At 44.1% G+C, this 12,506-nt stretch overlaps 1 protein-coding gene across 1 annotated transcript; it reads right to left on the bottom strand.

The window, feature by feature from the left end:
* Nucleotides 1-780: 780 nt before the first annotated feature.
* NCS1 (neuronal calcium sensor 1) lies at nucleotides 781-12,083 on the bottom strand. Its single transcript, XM_078877994.1, has 8 exons — nucleotides 11,827-12,083; nucleotides 10,022-10,100; nucleotides 8,494-8,518; nucleotides 7,233-7,371; nucleotides 6,939-7,017; nucleotides 6,164-6,252; nucleotides 4,900-4,977; nucleotides 781-3,641 (listed from the first exon to the last, which is right to left on the bottom strand). The coding sequence occupies exons 2-8, from the start codon at nucleotides 10,083-10,085 to the stop codon at nucleotides 3,543-3,545; spliced, it is 573 nt and encodes a 190-aa protein (XP_078734120.1). The 5' UTR covers nucleotides 10,086-10,100; nucleotides 11,827-12,083; the 3' UTR covers nucleotides 781-3,542.
* Nucleotides 12,084-12,506: the final 423 nt, after the last annotated feature.

Here is a 12,506-nt window from a genome sequence, read left to right as displayed (position 1 = left end):
CGTAACATCTGAACAGTGAAGACAAACACAGAAAGGCACACTATGCTAGAACGCCAAGACTGGAGTTTGAGTAAACGTTTCGTTACAAGCTGGAGAAGGAAAAAAAACATCCCTCCACTTGTTAAGACTCAGTATCCCACACCAGTCGCTTATTTTAGCAGTGAGTCATCTTCATTCTAATGCCTCTGGCTACAGGCCACTCAGACAAACCGTAATGTAGCTAGCAGACCCGAATAGCAAGCACCACCCACTGCTAGATGCAGACAGATTTCTCAGTCAAATGCGATGTTTGCAAACACCCGTCGAAAACAATGCACTCTGGGGCGTAGTACAAAGCCTGTTGTTTATCACCCAATATTATCGTTGCTACTCCTTGTTTTAAACATTAAATGCTTTGCACGCAAGGGCCGCACAATGGAGTGCGTCATTCATGTTTGGATGCAGGGCGTCTAAAAATACGTGACTTAAGGATAAGTCTTTCAACTCGAACCGGCGGCCGAATCAATTAATGAAGCCGGGCGCTTGTAAATACACGCAGCACACTTTTTGTTACCGCTGCGGGCTCAGTAGCGGGAGTGGGTAACGCGATCCAAATTGAGTCGTGTGTATACCTCAATCAATTGGGAGAGGGGGGGGCACACAAAAAACAACGTGGAATCGTCCAACTGAAACACCGAAACGAAAACACAACCATCAGCCCTCGCTTTTTTGTCGAACAACATCTCAAAGCAGTATTACCACCAGCTACCCAGAGTTGGGAGCAAACTTATCCCATCTATATTTGGGTGGGTGGGTGGGGGGTGCATATTTTTCCTCACAACACTAAACACTGCTCCTAAGAAATTCACGTTTTGGAAGAAGCCGACGATCGGGGCCGTGGGACTTTGTAATGTAGAAGGCACTTTACAGAGGATATGACGACCACTCCTTATACACCGTGACTTGCTGATTGTTATTATTAGGTTTTTTCGGTAAAGTCACGTAGGTAAAACATCAAAATTAATAAAAGTAAAATAAAATAAAAATCACGACGTTTCGGAGGCAACACAAGCTTCCGTCTTCAGGTGGAACCGTCACAGCCACGACAGCTGTATCAAGTAAATGAGAGATTGCAAGAGCTACCACTCCGTATATATAATGGTTGGAGAGGGGGGAAGGGCCAAGTACGGCACACTTTTTATTCATATGGTAAGGTGAGGCTTAAGAGGGTGAGCCTTTGTTATCTAGAATTGCCGATTGTTGCTCATTGGGATGGCCGATTGGAGCTGGCGTGTTTTAATTGGAGAGGTAATACACAGTGAGGCTCCAGTGTTAAGCCTCAAAACACGGTCTTGTCAAACTGGAGTTATTGTTCACCACCGCATTTACCAAATACAGATCCATTCACCACATGCTGCACACACCTGATGATTAGTAAACGTCCTCTGTGAAAGGGAGAGCATTCCTTTAAATGAAGCCGTATGCAATACGTGCGCAAGGTCTTCATCTTACTTCAAACCGACGTTCTCTGCATCTCGTGAGATGCATTTGCCAATAATCAGGTGTGTGCAGCGTGTTAACAACGCACTCCCAATAAACACATAGGGCTTATCTTGCAGAAACGTACCTGGGCTGTGTCATGGTCCTATGTGACACAAGTTCCAAGTTTCATGACAAAAAAAACCACTTTAAAGTTAGTCAAGCATGCCACCACAGCTTGCTCTAGTGACATTACTGCACTGACGTTTAAAATGCGTGGGAGTGACGTGAAAGTACATTTATAAACGCGCAACTTTTATAACCTAGGTTGTGACGAGTGCGCAGTATTCGTACATTGAAAGCAGGTACCTGGAACCAATTTAGCGATCACTCGCTACTGATATTAGCCGTGGCCTGGAATTCAACTTAGCGTGAGGGTTCAGAACGTAGCACGCTAACCACTGCACCACTAATCCACCTCTGGCTTTGCTTACAATTTTCACATGCTTTTTCGAATATAAAATATATATAACCGTACCAGGTATTATCACGCGCTTATATACAAAAATATAGCAGAAGCTCTTACACCCGCACAATCACAGCAGCAGCAGCAATCAATTCACCAGGGGCCACCTGAAGCGTAGCCACGAGGAATTTAACAAGTCCGATTAAAATGGATTCTTTTGCTCTCAGTACATGCATTGAATAGTGCGCTTGAGAATCAATCATTCTGTGATTCGTGCAGATTACATGCAAAGTTGTCCGTCTCTGCTGAAGAAGCAAACGAGAGTTCAAGCGAGAGAGAGCCAACGCTAACGAGATGGTAATGAGACGAAAAAAAATAATCGATTGAATAAATTCATGACCCCGAATTATGACAAACTGTAAAATCTGTGGGGGTGGTGACCAAATCAATAAAATGCCCCAGGGGCCACATTACATGCATTACCGCCAGTACCATAGGTTTTGTTTAGTTTGCTGTCCTTCCCCCGCACCTCCAATTAGCACGGTTGACTACGTGCGGTGCGAAAGAAGTTCAACATACATGCGCACTTGGAAGCATCAAATTTAACCCATTCAAGGTGCGGCACCGATTTGTAAAACAGCAACCCGGCATTAATTCCAGGGTTCACTGCGAGATAGCCGGCTAGCTCAGGGGGTCAGAGCACTGAGCTGGCGCTGCTGAGAACCTGGGTTCAGTTCCAAGCTTTTAGCCACCGACCGTGCTTAAAATTAATTTTTCAAGTGTAGAAAGTTGAGGGACACAGCCCAATCGCACTCGTGACTGAGCACACAACATCCATCGTATCAAATATTGTTTTTCACCTACATTTGGCAACATTTCAGCTCTGAGAATCAAAAATGTTTTTAACATGATTTACATGTGATGAGCGTTCTGTGCAGGGCTTGCATGTGTGTTTAGGAGTATTTGGCTGCTGTACATTTCCACGTGATAAGCCACTTCATTGAGCCATCATTTGTGGTCAGGTCGCTTCTGAGAAAAAAAATAGCTCAGTGGGCCTTACCTGGTTAAAAAAAAATAGTTTGAAAAAATTGTAAAAAAAATTGTAAAAGGTGTGCTCCTAGTGTGGATATAGCTACCTACCTATGCAGCAGTAGTTCTGATATCATCTTCCAGGGCTGTTCTCCCGACACCCTCCATACACAGAGGACTCCCAGCATCAATACTAGGGCACCCTGCATTAACATAAGGCTATCTACATGAACACTAGAAAACTCCTCATTTGCGCAAGGACACACTGTGTTAACACTTGGGCACTATACATTAATACTAGGCACCCTATATTAACACTAGGCACCCTGCGATAACAGAAGGGCAACCTGCATTGCCATTAGGCTGCCGTGCAAGAGCAATGATACCCTGCACTACACAACTTGGACGCCATGCCGTACCCATCGTAGCATTCTTCATTTACACAGGGCACCATGCGCCAGCACTAGGGCACCGTCCGTCAACATGAGGGCAGCTAGCACCCGTGCAACACCGTCCCTTTGATAAGCACCAGCGCGCCCTTGCACTGGCACCACCACAGCACGCTGCTGCCGTACGATGCCGTGTCACGCTACACGAGGCCATCATACAGAGACAGCGCCTGCACAATGGACGGGTCGGCCTTGGAGCCCTCGGCAAACTCCTGCAGAGACAGGCGTCCGTCCTCATTCTGGCGGGCGACACAAGGGCGCGGGGAGGGAACAAGGAGTGGAAGTGTTGGATGTGAAAAGGGAAGAGGGTAGAGGTGGGCAGGTGATTAGCATTCATCACTACAACGCACAGGGGTGTGGGTGATTCAGTGGGATAAAGCTTAAGCACGTAAATATACATAAATTCAACATCATCAGCCACGGTCAATCACGGCTGGATTAAGGTCTCCACAATCCATTTATATCCCTCACAGTCCTGAGTGGCAGTCAAAGGATGGTTCCACACAGTAAGGGGGCAACACTTTCTGACTTCCTCTGACAGTGATGTTCACTGCATAACAAACTGATTTGTGAACGTGATGAGACTATAAACTCATTGCACACACCAGAACCAAGTTAAATCACAGGCAACTGTTAGGATTTGAACACAGGATCTCAGCGGGCCTACCTCAACACTCTTGACCTCTGAGCCACCCAGCTACTCAACCACATCAGGACACAAACATATTCAAACAAAATGATATAGCATCAATAATACGCTAAATAAATACACCAATAACAGCTTATACATTTAAATAACAAAACATTTTGTGATGTCACCTCCTTTTAGAGGCCGCTCTCTAACAAGGGGTGAAGTTACCTTGCTTTGAACTCGAGCTTAAAATTGGAATGCCTCCGTCTCGTGGCATGACGCTCATGACGCAGTTGGAATTTGCAAGAATAATAAAACAGAGATCAGTAGGCCAGAGAGAGAGAGAGAGAAAGTGGCTCGAGAGGGAAGTCATAACTCACCTTGTGCAATAACAATAATAATAACGCGTCCTAACGTGTCCTTTGAGGAAACAATAAATTTATTCGAAACGCCGCCTGTAGTTTAAAAAAAACAAAGCCTTGGACAATTCTACAAAAACAACCAAGCGACAATGCCCGTGTTTGTTCAATCCTCGTACATTTCCTCTCCGCTCCAAAGTGCACAAGCTTTGTTGAGCTACAGATGTAAGTAAAAAAAATCATATTAAATGCATCATTCCATGTGTAACCCCATACCCTACTGCTAAAGCTCCATCTGGTGGACAAAGCATGGCAGCACAAGCATGCTTTACACATGACCACGATCGGCACTGCTTTGACGGGCCATAGACGCACAACCCCAAACCTTTGCAGTCCGAGGTTTGACTTCGGGATGTAGAGATGACTCATAATTCCACTGGAACCCCCCATCGTGCAGCGAGGTTTGTATAGGTTGTGCCAACCTTGCATCATCCGTTGCTCACTCACCTTGTCCATGAGGGCGAAGATCCGGTCGACGCGTTTCTCTGGCGTGCTTTCCTCCTCCGGGAGCTCCACCGTGTTGCCCTGGGAGGTAAGAAGAGAGGAGATGGAGGAGTTGGGAGGGTGGGAAGAGAGGGAGTTGTGGTCGGGTGTGAAGATGGAACCACGTTAGTTTTTTGTCAGCAGAGTGTAGCTGCCCCCTTGTGGTCTCTTGGTAAATCATTCACATTAGACATGCACTTACTCTGCACACGTACTCTACACGTGGACTTCACATGTAAAAGTACAACCCTGTTGTCACTCCACTGCTGGATGAAGGCTTCACCAAATCGTATGGGTCGTGGGAGTTATTTCACCATATTTCAACATGCTGATTAGTTTTTTTTATCAGCGCCCATTCCCTCTGTTTTAACATGTGGATCAGCAACGGAGAAATACAATTTTAGAAATGAAAGAATAAATAAAAAGCACATAAAGAATCTGTAGATGTATGCTTGGCATTATACTGAGATAAAAAAGAGAAACACTAGGATTGGTCAATACGAGCTGTAGACATGATTGACAAAAGTGGGCTTGTGTAGGACACGTCGCAAGGAGGGACAATGCTCTATGGCCGTGACGGTGCATCCACTGCGGCGGTGGAGATGATGAAATCAGCTCGGGTGCAGGTGCTAGATGGATTGATCCATTGCATGACATTGTGTGATGCCAACAGCTTTGCGAGGAAAATCGACGATTACAAGTCATCCAAAAACAGAACAATTGTTTAATACATTCCTGCGGAGGGAGCTGGTAGGAACGTTGGGTTGCTCGGTCAATGGCCAGGGTCAACGGCAGCGTGGTGTATTCCGCAAATATGCCAGACTATGAGGGCGGGCACAAGCCGGCGTGAGTAGGTTAAACGTTGAGTTTTATAAGGGCACCACGGGGTGACCAGCCCCTCCCCACCCAGCGCCACCCCTCCCACCCCCCACCCAGCCCCTCCCCACCCAGCCCCTCCCCACCCAGCCCTTCCCCACCCAGCCCCTCCCCACCCTCCCCTCCCCACCCTCCCCTCTCCACCCCTCCCATTTTTGGATGCATGACGGACGGACACAATAATCCCGTGGGCTGGTGGAACCAGGTGGTTCCTACCAGTATAACGTGCACCTCTTACGAGCTCATTAGCAGATCTGTTAGGTTGTACTGATGTGTGCACTTCGAGCCTGTGTATCAAAGGAATCGCATGTCTGCGTGGAAAAATTAATGGCTGCGATTCCACGGCACTCACCATCATCTTGTAGATGGCGTCTACGATGTGCAGCATCTCCTGCCGCGTAATGTAGCCATCGCTGTCCAGGTCATACAACTTAAACGCCCCTGGGGGATAGGGAAAGGTGACAAGATAGTGGGCGACGGGGTGATGGAGTCAGGCTAGAGTCAGCTTAATAGGTCATACGAGTGTCGCCGTTATAAAGCTATCTCACTCACTGGCTCCAACTCCAGCTCCTCACAAACAAATAAGGGACTGATTTGGTTCTGGTGGCTAATTTGTGAAACTGTCATGCCATTCAATACAATTTCGATGTATATAGCATATCTACAGTACCGCGGTGGCGATATGTTAACTACCTCGCCTAGTATACAAGATGTCGTGGGTTCGATCCCAAGCCTGACACCTGTATATTTGGAGTTTGTGTGTTCAACCCTGTGGTCGCGTGGAATTTCCTTCAGGTCCTCCGGTTTTCCCTCCACATTAGGAGACATGTGTTTAGACTGTTTAGCGCTATAAATTCCCACGTGATTATCCACTTCGTTGAGCCATTATTTGTGGCCAGGTCACTTCTGTAAAAGAGCTTTATAACTCAGTGGGCCATACCTGGTCAAATAAAAAGAGTTTAAATATAAAGACGACCACATCTTTATACGGAGTGCAGAAAGGGTGAATATGTATTCAGTCTTTGGGGGGAGAAGGGGATGTCTACTGGCCACCCATCTTCATTCAAGCCATAGGTGGGGCCCCGATTGCTTCTCCCGCTCACTTGGGGCATCCGTCCGTGACTCACATTTGAGCTTCTCATCCATGGTGCCACGCGACGTAACCGACAGCGCTTGGATAAACTCGCCAAACTCAATGCGCCCGTCCTGGCCACCACACACATGTCGACAAGGAGACAAACACAGACATGGGCGGTTACAGAAATTAGGCAACGTTACAGCTAAAGTCATCTTACTCGTACTCATAATGATCTGCCATTCTGAAGGTTCTCTTCTCACCAAGCGCCACCCAGGTCGCGTACAAGGACAGCGCCTAACACACCAGGCCCATCACCGGGAATGAACGCGGGTGTCCCACGAACCTTGTTCTCGTCGAACACGTTGAAGACGAACGACGCAAACTTGGAGGCGTCCCCGAACGGGAAGAACTGCCGATAAATCGTCTGGAAGGCGGCAGAGTCGAGCTGCCCGTTAGGACAATCCTTCATGAAGCCACGGTACCTGCAACGCACGCGATTTATTGTAACCACTCAACGTTGCCGTATGTGCCGTACAGCCCCAACAACTACAATATTTATAAGGCTACGGTTTAGTTTTGTGAGTTCACTCTACCTCTCTTAATGCTACCAAATATCTGCGATGGTCAGCAAGGAGATATGGTGAACTGGCAGCCACTCACTCCATCAGCCCTGCAAGACTGCACATAAAACAATCATCTTCACTAACCTGCTTCCATTCCTCCCTTAAAACAACCCCCATCTCTTCTCCATCGTGGGCTAGAGAGAAGAGAAAGAGAGCAATATAGCTCAGTGGGCCTTAGGGGCCATCCATTTAGTACGTACGCAAAAATCTGTCTAAACTTGACCCCTCCCCCCTCCCTGTACGCACGCGTACTTTTTACACTCCCCCTCCCCCACCTGCGTACGTACGCTTGATGCACCCCCCCCCCCCCCCCAGAATTATTTTTGTTGTTCTTGTTTACTAGCTTGCGGCCTAACTTTACACGCAGCTTTGAACAAAGTTATACTTGACCGTGTTATCCACCCTGACTGGTTATTCAAAAACACGTCTATTATGATCTTAAAACACAATTAAAACTCGGTGAACTAGTCTATATAAAGTGCGTCGACTGAACGTCTGCTATAACAGTAGACCGATGTACAGACGAGTGTTAGTACTGAAGTCCAGGCAGCAGCAGCACGAACAGAGAACACCGCGGCAGCTAAAATCTTGAGCCAGCGGCAGTCTGCAGTGAGGCCAGATTGAAGGATGTGTAATCAATGGGTCAAGCCGCCAGACTATGTCAGACTCACTGCGTGACAGCTGCAGTCAGGGCATACAATTGACACCTCTCCCACAGTCCTACCTCTCCCGGTAGTACTTGTCAGACAGCTGAAGAAACTGAACTGTGGCTCATTTGAAGGCCAATATAGACAAATTATTATCGAGGTTTCACCCCCCCCACCCCCCGTTTCCTATGCGTACGTACATTGTCAGTAGACCCCCCCCCATACGCAAGCGTACACATTTGGGTTAACCCCCCTCCCCCCCTCCATGCGTACGTACAAAATGGATGTCCCCTTTCCTGGTGAAATAAAACAGAGTTTAGTTTAGTGACCTCACCATTGTTGGACTTCTTTCTCAGTGACTGTAACGACAAGCAGAGTGAAAAGGTTCCATTAGCTTTCAGCAAGGCTGTGCTCCTGATTACACGCTGACAGTGAATATAACGACGATCGTCATAATCAAGATGCTGAAAAGAGCTATTATGTCGAAGTGGGCTATTCGTGTGACAATTATTTAATACTGGTGACAAGTCAGAAGATGATGAAATTACGGTAATGATTATAATGAGCATGATATTATTGACACCACTAACTGGTCGCCCCCTAGTGATGTATGATAGTAGTTACATTAATAAAAATTACGGTACGCTCGCTATACTCTATGGTTCTTTCGGTAAAGTCACGTAGATGAAAAATACATTTTGCAAAATGTTGCTGTGGCTGTTCCACCTGATGACGGAAGCTTGTGCTGCCTCCGAAACGTCGTGATTTAATTTAGTTATTTTCATTTTATAATTTTTATTTTTCATCTACGTGACTTTACCAAAAGAACCAAAACGAAAACTTCAAATCTAGAATTACGGTACGCTAATTATGATGGGGTTGTCAATGATATACACAATATTTTAAATGTGATGTTAATGATGATGCTGTCCCTATTCACAGAAAGTTATTCTGGTGATGCATCATAATGTTAATGATATTACACGATTGATGATGATGACGATGTTAATGATATTGATGACAATGATAATGAATCTGATGTTAACATTGCTACCGCTGTCAATGTTATCAATGCTGCTGCTGCTGATGATGATGCCGATACAATCAACCGAAATTCATGAATCTGCGATAATTAGATACCTGAGTGATAATAAGTCAGACATTTCTTACAATCAGTCAATCACTTTGAGTTAGTTTTCTAAAAAACACGGATAACTTTAATGAAAATCATACTGCTGATGATGTTGTTGATTATACACACTATGAACTGGACGTTAGTGTTGCTGACAATGTTCATGAAATTGCAAGATGCTGCTGATGATTATGTTAATGATGCTTGAAGAGAACGCATTGCCATCATTATGACAATTAGGTTAACGATATTAAATGCTGAGTATAACATGAACAATGCCAGTGATGTTCACGATGATAGCAATAACGATTATTCAAATTTTATTGCTGTGGATTTCACACCTGATGATGATTACTTGTGTTGCAGTCGAAACGTCGTGAGAATTTGTATTGTTTAATATTTTTTTATTTTTTTATTTCCCTTCTACGTGACTTTACCGAAAGAACAAAGAATATATTCTTGGTTCTTTCGGTAAAGTCACGTAGGGGACACAATAAAATTAAAAATATAAAACAATAAAATAGAAAACAATAAAAAAAAATTGCTGTGGTTTTCTCACCTGATGATGATGATTGCTTGTGTTGCAATCGAAACGTCGTGAGAATTTTATTGTTTTTTTATAATTTAATTGTTTCCCTTCGACGTGACTTTACCGAAATAACCAAGAATATGAATCTCCCTGCAGTCACGAAAGCTTTAAATCGAGATGTAAACGATGCTAAACACTTACAGTAAGTCCTCCTCGTTATATCTTCGAGTTGATCTTGCCTTAACTTACTGCCAGACTTTCCCATCACCAAACTAAAACGCTGCAAAAAACACCACCGAAACGTGAAATAACGTTCACAATCATTACTTCTACTACAACAACTTCAACCAAATTACATTTTAAATATTGAGGTAAATTTAAGACAAATCTTTTTTGTTTCACCTCAAGTTTACTTACTTTGCAAACTCCAAACTAAGACGCTGCAAAACATCATCCAAACACTTCATAACAAATACAAATCATTACAACATGTAACATCTTGCGGTAAAGAATAACAAAAATTTGTATTTCGCATCAAGTTTACTTTGCAAACTCCAAACTAAAACGCTGCAAAAGACCACCGAAACGCCTAATAACAATTACAAATCACTACTACAACATTTAACATCTTGCGGTAAATTTTTATTTAAAGCTTTCGTGACTGCAGGGATTCATATTCTTGGTTATTTCGATAAAGTCACGTAGAAGGGAAACAATAAAAACAATAAAATTATCACGACGTTTCGACTGCATTTTATTGTTTCCCTTCTACGCGACTTTACCCGAAGAACCCAGAATATTTTGATTTAAAGCTTTTTATTGTTTTATATTTGTATTATTTTATTATTGCCCTTCTACGTGACTTTACCGAAAGAACCAATAATATGAACCCAGAACATCTTGTGGTAAGGTAAAGACTAACAAAATAGTTTTATTTCGCCTCAAGTTTACGTTGCAATCGTCAAACTAAGACACCGAAACGCTTAACAACAATTACAAATCACGACCACAACATTCAACATCTTGAGGTAAGATAAACACAAAAAAACTTTAGTTTCGCCTCAAGTTTACTTTGCAATCGCCAAACTAAGACGCTGCAAAACACCACCGAAACGCTTGACAACAATAACAATTAATTACACTATGAGACCTCCTTTACCAGTGGCAAAATATAGTACTGTAGTGGGTTTTTACCCTTTCAACTGGTACAAAAACTGACACCTTTATACAAGGCATCATGTTTGCAATAACCACAATACAAGCAGTCAAAATGCAAACAAAAAGAACAACTCTGATGATGATAATGATATGCACTGATATGCAAGGACAGTGCATATCATTATCATCATCAGAGTTGTTAATTTTTGTTTGCATTTTGACTGCTTGTGTTGTGGTTATTGCAAACATGATGCCTCGTATAAAGGTGTCAGTTTTTGTACCAGTTGAAAGGGTAAAAACCTATTATGACAAACAATTAATTACAACAACATTTAAAATCGTGAGGTAAAGACAAAAAATGTTTAGTTTCGCCTCAAGTTTACTTTGCAATCGTCAAATGAAGACGCCGAAACGCTTAACAACAATTATAAATCACAACAACAATCAACATCGTGAGGTAAAGGAAACACAAAAAAAAACGTTTAGTTTCGCCTCAGTTGACGTTGCAATCGACAAACTAAGACGTCGCTATAGGCTTAACAACAATAACAATTCGTTACTACAACATTTAACACAGTGAGGTAAGATAAATACTAACAAAATAGTTTTATTTCGCATCAGTTGACTTTGCAATCGCCAAACTAAGACGCTGCAAAACACCACCGAAATGCTTAACAATTACAAATCCGTTAGTTACTACAACATTTAAAATCGTGAGGTAAAGACAAAAAAAGTTTTATTTCGCCTCAGTTGACTTTGCAATCGCCAAACTAAGACGCCGCTATAGGCTTAACAACAAAAACAATTCATTACAACAAACATTTAACATCTCGAGGTAAATGTTTCACCTCAAGTTTGCTGGTTACGGGCGGGACGCGTCCCGGTTGCCTCAGGCCGCCGCCTCCTCCGCGCGCTTTTTCTTAATTAGTTTAAAGTTTTAAACTCCAAACTTTGGACGACGACTACTCGCAGGAAGGGCGACGCTGTTGGTCGCTTCGCCCCTTGTCGTGTCGAGCCTTGCGAGGATTTGCGCGAGAACGCGACGAACCTTGAGGCCCGATCCGCTGAGACGGCGAACGGAGACGGCAAAAAGGCAGCGAGAAGCCAGAGGGAGGCCCCGCCCCCGGGGTGCGTGACGTCACCCGGCACGCCGCTGCCATGGCGACCGCGCCGTTACCGCCCGGAGATCGATGTCAAACCAGAGGGATTTTTTTTTCTTTTAAATATTAAAACCACATGCGACGAAAAGAAAGAAGCGAAGATAAAAAAAAAGAAAAAAAAGCGAAGAAAAAAGAGAGAAAGACGTGAAGAGAAAAAAGAGAGAGACGCGAAGAAAAAGAAGCAAAGGCGAAAAAAAATATCAGTGGCCCCCCGGCATGCGTGACGTCACTCGGCACGCCGCTGCCATGGCGACCGCGCCGTTACCGCCCGGAACTCGATGTCAAACCAGAGGGATTTTTTTTCTTTTAAATATTAAAACCTCAGGCGACGAAGAGAAATAAGCGAAGTTTTTTAAAAAGCGAAGAGA

This window comes from Lampetra fluviatilis, chromosome 49 (genome assembly GCF_964198595.1).
Source record: "Lampetra fluviatilis chromosome 49, kcLamFluv1.1, whole genome shotgun sequence".
NCBI lineage: Eukaryota > Metazoa > Chordata > Hyperoartia > Petromyzontiformes > Petromyzontidae > Lampetra > Lampetra fluviatilis.
This window is presented reverse-complemented; position numbering and strand designations above follow the sequence as displayed.

Excerpts from the sequence above, each read along its gene's own strand:
- NCS1 (XM_078877994.1), bottom strand. The coding sequence starts at position 10,085 with ATGGGAAAGTCTGGCAGTAAGTTAAGGCAAGATCAACTCGAAGATATA. Across the intron at positions 7,372-8,493 it reads GAGAAAGAAGTCCAACAATG|GTACCGTGGCTTCATGAAGG; the intron begins GTGAGGTCACTA and ends CGTGCGTTGCAG. Across the intron at positions 3,642-4,899 it reads TCTTCGCCCTCATGGACAAG|AATGAGGACGGACGCCTGTC; the intron begins GTGAGTGAGCAA and ends GTCGCCCGCCAG.